At 39.0% G+C, this 7704-nt stretch overlaps 2 protein-coding genes across 2 annotated transcripts in view; both read left to right on the plus strand.

Moving 5' to 3' along the window:
- The window catches only part of LOC136855421 (uncharacterized), a 31816-nt gene extending 24557 nt beyond the window's left edge, over nt 1–7259 (plus strand). The window contains exon 9 of the mRNA XM_067132421.1: nt 7182–7259. Coding sequence (XP_066988522.1) covers nt 7182–7205 — 24 coding nt within the window. The 3' untranslated portion in view covers nt 7206–7259. The remainder of the gene's footprint in view (nt 1–7181) is intronic.
- On the plus strand, nt 449–4066 carry LOC136855419 (uncharacterized). Its single transcript, XM_067132418.1, has 4 exons — nt 449–703; nt 1650–2477; nt 2783–2938; nt 3228–4066. Exons 1-4 carry the CDS (start codon nt 599–601, stop codon nt 3777–3779), a joined length of 1641 nt encoding a protein of 546 aa, XP_066988519.1. The 5' UTR covers nt 449–598; the 3' UTR covers nt 3780–4066.
- Nucleotides 7260–7704: the final 445 nt, after the last annotated feature.

The raw sequence follows: 7704 nt of genomic DNA on the forward strand, positions 1-7704 counted from the left end.
TGCAGCATAAAATTAAATTAAAAATCCTGTCTCTCTCTTTCCCTTTCTTTATATAAATATGTACATATATATATATATATATATATATATATATATATATATATATATATATATAATTTCTGACATGGACAACCTTACGATTACATCATCATATATAAAGATCATTCTCGACCAGATGCAACAAGTATTATCAATAGCATTTGGTGGAATGTTGCACAATGTCACGTAATCGGCTAAGTTACCGGCATTCTTTCAACAGAAAACGGTTATCTCGGACGATTTATAGGTTCCTAGACCTACCTATGAGTTGTTATATATGTTTCTTTTATTTAAAGATTGCTAAAAGTATACAGTATATAGAATTAGATAGAAAAAGAATTATTCCTTCTACGTAACGTGGTTTAACAGATTCCAACACTGACGTCAACACGAGCATGGCGCATGAGTTATCAGCGCAGGTCCCTCAGCTCATGCATCAACGCTCCTCACTCGGTCTAGACTCTAGAGAGTATACGATATCTCTCCTTCGTGTGTGTGTGTGTGTGCGCGCGAGCGTCTAAAACTATGAACACTTAGAGAAGAGGAACTACACGGCAAGATGGCTGCTTTAGCCATGGTGCTCGATCAAATGTTAGGTTGTGCCAAGACGGTGTTCCTAAGTTACATGGACATTCCTGAGGATACGAGGAAACCCTGCCTTGAGGTAAGATAAAAACCGATATACTTCAGACATTCAAACCACTCTCTGGGAGATATTTTATTTATATAGTGACAGGTTAGAGTAGCTTATTGAAGCCTTATGTTTATACTATTTTACACTTCTTAAGGCATAAAGTATGTATCTCTTATTTATTTAATAATAATAATGGTACTAAGTTCTTGGTACTGGTTGGCGTCTGATCAGCGGAGTCACGCAACGCTGGGCTTGGCAATAGTTTACGAAAAGACGTATATTTGGGAACTTTAATTCTTGTATATGATACTTTTTGAAAACGTCATGTTACTCCTGAAACAGGGAAGACAAATGAATGATGATAATAACAGCAGTAATAACGGAAAATGAAAAGAAGAAAAGTCTACACATGACCAACAACATGTAACGAGATTTGGTCTAAGATTCAAGACAATCATTTTGCGAAGAAGAACGTAAACAATAGTTAGCTTAACAGACGAGATCCTCAAATATCTATAGGAAGGGAAATAGTAAAAATAACGTTAGGATACACAGAATATAAGGAAATAAAGATTACTTAAACCAAGTCACGATTTAGGTTATTGGCTAGTATTCAAACAGTCTTAAGTAATATATGGTAATGAAAGTGGATACAGTGTAATAGAAACGAATGTAATGTGTTGAGTTTATGGCTAGGATTTGAGGATAAAAAGTACTTGAAATTTTTTACAAAGAATAAGTTACATAAACGAGGAAACGCTTCCGGTATCCTACAGGAATAAAATAGGAAGTGTGCAACTGTAAAGGAATTTTAGCTTCCACCTAAAAGACATACCAACAAAGAGTGAACAGATTGAAGTTTGTAGAAGAGTGATCGATGAATTAAAGAATAAGGTCCTTATTTAATGGAGAGAATAACAGCTGAAGGTTCTGTATGCTCGTAAGAATTTTTAAAAATGTCCACTTATTGTTTCAGGGGCTGGTTCCACTGTTCAGGTGCCAAGGATGTTCCAGCAACTTCAGTGATGAATGCCACCCAAAAAGCCTTGTATGTGGGCACACAGTCTGCACTCCTTGCACAGAGGCATTGCTTGAGGGTGAAAAACCTTGCCCTGAATGCTTTCAAAAACAACGAAGAATCAAGGATCTCGAACCACAAGTGAACTACCAGCTATTAAGAGCCAGTCGCTATGCGGGAATCAAAGAAATTAACATTGGTGGTCTGAACAGTACTATATTGTCTGCTGACTTCTCCAAGTATCACAACAAGCAAGACCTCGAGAAGTGCGTCGTTCATGACAGCCCCAAAGTCTTGTTCTGCCTCTCTTGCAGTTCGTGGGTTTGTGAAAACTGCATAGTACTAGACCATCCAACTCTCCCTAGGGGCTCCTGTAGGGTCATCCAGCTTACCGACGCCATAGATAAGATCAGAACGAAGTACGAAGAGGTTGCTGCCCACGTCCTCAAGGAGATCGAGACCATGAAGGACGACTTCGAACTGGAATATGGAATGCATGACCTCTGTCTCAAACACTGCACTCAGGAGAGAAGTCATCTGCGCCTGCTAGAAGAACTCAAACCTCTCTTGCTAGGCAAAAGGGAGGAAAATGACGAGGAAGTGAGGAAGGCCCAAGGGCGTTTAAAAGAGTTGACAGATTCATTTCGTCCCACAAATGCTCTGGAAGGGATGGCAGGTTCTTGCAAAGGGCTTCTTGACTTCCAAGAGGAGCTGAAGGCCATCATCACCCAGGAAAAAGAAAGGCTGACGTCACCACGTCCCATAATGGTGGAACATTTCAGAATGGTGAGGAAGAAATCATTTAGAATCACAATAAGATGTAATAACAATAATGATGGATTTCGAACTTACTTCCACTGCTGATATTTATTGCTAAGAACACATTTGCATGCAAGTAAGCATATAAACTAGTAAACAAGTAGAGTTTTCATAAAAAAAATAATATACAGAGTTCATGCAGGTATAAGTACAGTTAGGCATAAATGATTACGATGACAAGCTCAAATACACACACACACACAGACTGGAATGTGAATTCCAGGCGAGAAAAAGCTAGAAGAAGACTGTAAGAATGTACCTCTCTTTTCCAGGAGATCAAAAGGTTAGCCGAGGGAAGGGAACCACTTTATGCAACATTGCAAGAGAACGGAAGACACAGATGGGCCCGCGTTGCTCTCAAAGACCAAACACTTTTGCTCTATGCACTGAATGAAGGAAAGTCCCCTAGTGATGGTGTTACGCTACCAGTAAGTACAAATGCAGCCTTTTCAGGGGAAGAATATGGAAACAACCAATATTCAGACAGCTTTTTATATAAAGTTAATAATGTATAAAAAGTCTCAGGACTTCAGTCTTTGCTTGAAAATTAGTTACTGGGTTTCTAGTGTTCATAATGCGTCTATTCTATCTGAAATGGTTTAAATTTTCATTGCACTGCCAGAGCAATACAATTCAGAGAAATTGCCAAAGTAATAAGAGGAAATATTAGCTGTTTCAACACAACACTTGTTAAATCATGCCATCTTTCCTCTCTAGTACAAATTCATGGAAACGTTGCTGGAAAATCGCAAGAAGACAGTGTTTCTGGAACTGGAGGCAGACGGAGAGCCCTTGCAAGGAAGAGTGTTCATCCAGTTACTGGCGGATGGCCCTCTGGAGCAGCAAATGTTCCTGATGGGCTCTGGGAAGAAGGACGTCTCCTTCAGGAACACCAGGTTCTTCCAGGACAAAGAGGGATATTTGAGTGGAGGAGTTTACCATAAGCCTGATGGCTCCAAGGGCGGGACCATAGTTCCAGACCTCGGAGACTGTTGTACGACCACTGTGTACAAGGGCATGAAGACTCTGGGTGCAGTCGTGGGCCACAAGTCCTCCACCAAGTTTCACTTCATCCTAGGGAGGAGTAAAGACCACATTTTCGACGTTGTCGGCTTCGTAAAGCAAGGTCTTCACGTCATAAAAGCTGCTGCTAAGCTGGAACCAGTTACGAAATGCTACGTCAAAGACTGTGGAATCTTTATTCCAGTTAGGACAGTGACTGACACTGACAGCACAGCGACTGACACTGAGAATGAATGCACTGAGTGACTATATACAAAAACAATTCCTTATATCTGTATAACACCTATTTCCTCATAAGTATATATGATCTGTACAGTTTTTCAGTGATATGTAAGATGCCTGTGTAGATAAAATACTGTATTTTTTTGCACATACCTGACAAACCGCTGGATTGTCTCAATTAAGATGTGATATTAGTCATTAGAATCTGTTTATACGTCTCTCCAATGGAGATGAATTTCTCATGTATATTTTTTATTTTTTTTACTGCTCTCTTATTTTGTTGATTGTTGTGAATAAATTAATAAACTGGCCTTTGATGTTTACATAAATTCCCACGAAAGAACTCTGACGAAGATAAATAAGATTCGTTTGGGAATTCTCTATTGACTAATGACACTTTTTGTTGCCAGTAAGCATATGTGTCTCTTCCAGAGGAACTGATACAGAGCCTCTCTCGTTCTTAAGATCCTTATGGCAAACCATATCCTGAGGTCTCTCTGTGGTAACTCTAAACGAACCTTAACAAATAAATGACAAAAGAGAGAGAGAGAGAGAGAGAGAGAGAGAGAGAGAGAGAGAGAGAGAGAGAGAGAGAGAGAGAACATCAACTGCATCAACCGGCATATAAGAACTTGATTCAAGAGAGAGATAGAGAGTAAGGGTAATTTAGGCTTTGAGCTTGACAAAACTCCATGATCCATAGATGATATAAAGGTGATAGAAGTGTGTAAGAAAGACTGCAGAAGGCTATTAGTAAAGGGGAGGAAAGAAGTTCCTTGTGGGGCAAAACCATCAACTTTTACCCTAACCAGAGAATGGCGATTTCCTCACTCACTGTATGTCCTTTTACCACGTCATTCAAATTCCACTCCTTGTTTTTAAGTTTTGAGTTTTTAAACATACCTGAATCAAGAACTGGTAATCTGCTCTACAATGAAAGCTAGGAGAGCATCATAGCAGAGACGAACGAAGCGAAATATCAGGTAAATATCACTTACCGCTGGTCTGGCTCTGGACCAGATTCATAAAGGCCTGTTGACCAAAAGGGTTAACAGTATAATGAACCATAAACATATGACGCCTCTGTAACGCTAACTGACTGATAGAGAGTAGAATAGAATTTAGGCCAAAGGCCAAGCGCTGGGAATATTAGGCCATTCAGCGCTGAAACGGAAATGGACAGTAAAAAGTTTTGAAAAGTGTAACGAGAAAAACCTCGCAGTTGGACTGTGAATCAATTGATAGGAGAGGGTAGAAAGTAAGATGGAAGAAAGAATATGAACGGAGGCACAGTAAAAGGAATGAAAGGGGTTGCAGCTAAGGGCCGGAAGGACGCTGCACAGAACCTAAAGTAATATTGATGCACACCAGAGCACCAGAAGAAGTACCTTATTGTGGGAAAAATGACGTGATTCATTGCTAAAAGCAATTACTGAAAACTTTTATTCCCCACTACAGAGGTGGATTCACGCACAAATGAACTTGTACTTACTTTTTTAGAACAGCCAATGACAGCACACAGTCACCTGACTGCCATAGTGAAATGAAAGAGAGATAAAGCCAGAGTTTTAGAAAGGTTAAATTAACATTGCAATAATTATTGTAAGGGACCGCATGTCGGTCCTATGGGCACACGTACGTGTGAATCAGCCATCGGACAAAACAAGACAACAAAGTATCCCTCTCTCTCTCTCTCTCTCTCTCTCTCTCTCTCTCTCTCTCTCTCTCTCTCTCTCTCGTGCGTCTGCGGCGATCGCTCGAAGGAACGCAACTTCTACCATACAATATCCCTGTCTATTTCTCTCTAACCACTGTTGTCTCGATTCATGTACAATCACCGCTACTTGCATTGCCATACAAGCATTCCGGTCATGTACTTATAATGTTCCACCAAATCTTCTGTATCAAACTGTATGTATGTTTCTGTTTGTGAAGACGCAAAACGTCTCGCCGTTTCACATATATTATGCTACTGCATTGTATTTATTAATCTGTCTTGAATCTCATGCAACTGTCCATATGTGGAATTTCCTGGCCTTTCCATTGACATATGTGTTTTATCATTGTACGTTTATACTGTCTCTCACAATCGCCATCTGTTTGTCTGTCGACAAGCACAGGTGTCCGAAACATAATCTATGTTTTGTCTGTGTGTAGAAACTACATTGCGGCTAGCACCAGCTGATAACAACCACGAAGATTCTGTGCCTATATTCAGTAAGGAGCCAGTAATAAACTAGACAACACCCAGCCAGTATGTCACTTCCAATACCTTCCTTGCACTATGCAAACTATAGGACTTCAATGAACGTATGAAATTATTGCTGTAGGAGCCATGATCATACGACAGAAGTAATTAGACAGGAAATACCAAAAGTAATGAGGTGATATATTTTGGAATGCGGCAACTTTCTTATCAAATAATACTGTAGGTTGTGGAATGGAATATAAGATTTAGGCCAAGGCCAAGCGCTGGGACCTGTGATGAGGTCATTCAGCGCTGAAAGAGGAAATTGAGAGTAAAGAGGTTTGAAAGGTGTGACAGGAGGAAAAAATCAAAGTTGCACTAGGGAACAATTGTTAGGAGAGGGTGGATAGTAAGACGGAAGGAAGAGAATATGAACAGAGGTGCAGTAAAAGGACTGAAAGGGGTTGCAGCTAGGGGCTGAAGGGAAGCTGCAAAGAAGCTTAAGCAATGCCTACAGTGCACTGCGTGAGGTGCACTGACTACACTACCCACCTTCGGAAATGAATAACGTATCACTATTTGTTGCTAGCAACAAGACATTTCAAATATCTTTTCTACAAAACTGATCTGTTTACGTAAACTGTCGTCGCAAAACCTATGGTCACTGACGCTATAATCATATTTTTTGCTTATACTTTTTTTACTATTAAAGGGGAAAGAGAGAGAGAGAGAGAGAGTTACAAGGAGTTAGAAGGATTAGGATGTCTCAAAGACTTATTAGTCCATCCGAGGGGACATCATGTCCTCACATATCTCTAGGAGCAGGTTTTACTGTTCATTCACAGTGTTCTTCTAATGATTTTGTCTAGCTTTCTTTTACACTCTTCCACAATGTTGCTGTTTACAACTTCTGGTGGCAGTTTGTTCCATGGGTCACATATCTTGTGTGTGAAGAAATTTCCACCATGAGATGTGTTTTATCTCTTCAGTTTTAGTTTCTATCCATTATTTCTAGACTGGTTTTCGTTTGATGTACAGAGGTTACTGTCTACTTTTGTTATGCCTTTCAGTATTTTAAGAGAGAGAGAGAGAGAGAGAGAGAGAGAGAGAGAGAGAGAGAGAGAGAGAGAGAGAGAGACTAATATTTCTTCATTCCCTTAACCACTTTACTTCTTCTTCTTCTTCTTCTTCTTCTTCTTCTTCTTCTTCTTCTTCTTCTTCTTCTTCTTCTTCCCCAGACGGCCTCCTCGAGATGGACCTAAAGCCCACGAAGACGGAAACGGAAAAAGACGCTATGATGGTTGATGGTGACGCCGGACGCTGAAGGCAATAATAATAATAATAAAAAGTTATTATTACTATTAATGTTATTAGTATTATTATCTCTGTCATATATATACATATATATATATATATATATATATATATGTATATATATATATATATATATATATATATATATATATATATATATATATATATATATATATATATATATATATGATGATATATAAAAGGTGAAAGGCCACATTGTAAGTCAGTAGTCGCTTGATAATGCCATAAAGGCAAAACAGCTGTCGCGAAAAAATCAATAAATGGAAGAAGGAAGGCTGTGTATTTTTCACCAAATTGACGAAATTGACGAACGACAATTGGAAAAACTCCTTCAGTATATGAAGATACCTGCAAGATACTTATTGATGCCACTAAATATAATTGGTATATATATTTGTATATATTACAATATATATATATATATAT

The sequence above is a fragment of the Macrobrachium rosenbergii genome, chromosome 31, assembly GCF_040412425.1.
Source record: "Macrobrachium rosenbergii isolate ZJJX-2024 chromosome 31, ASM4041242v1, whole genome shotgun sequence".
NCBI lineage: Eukaryota > Metazoa > Arthropoda > Malacostraca > Decapoda > Palaemonidae > Macrobrachium > Macrobrachium rosenbergii.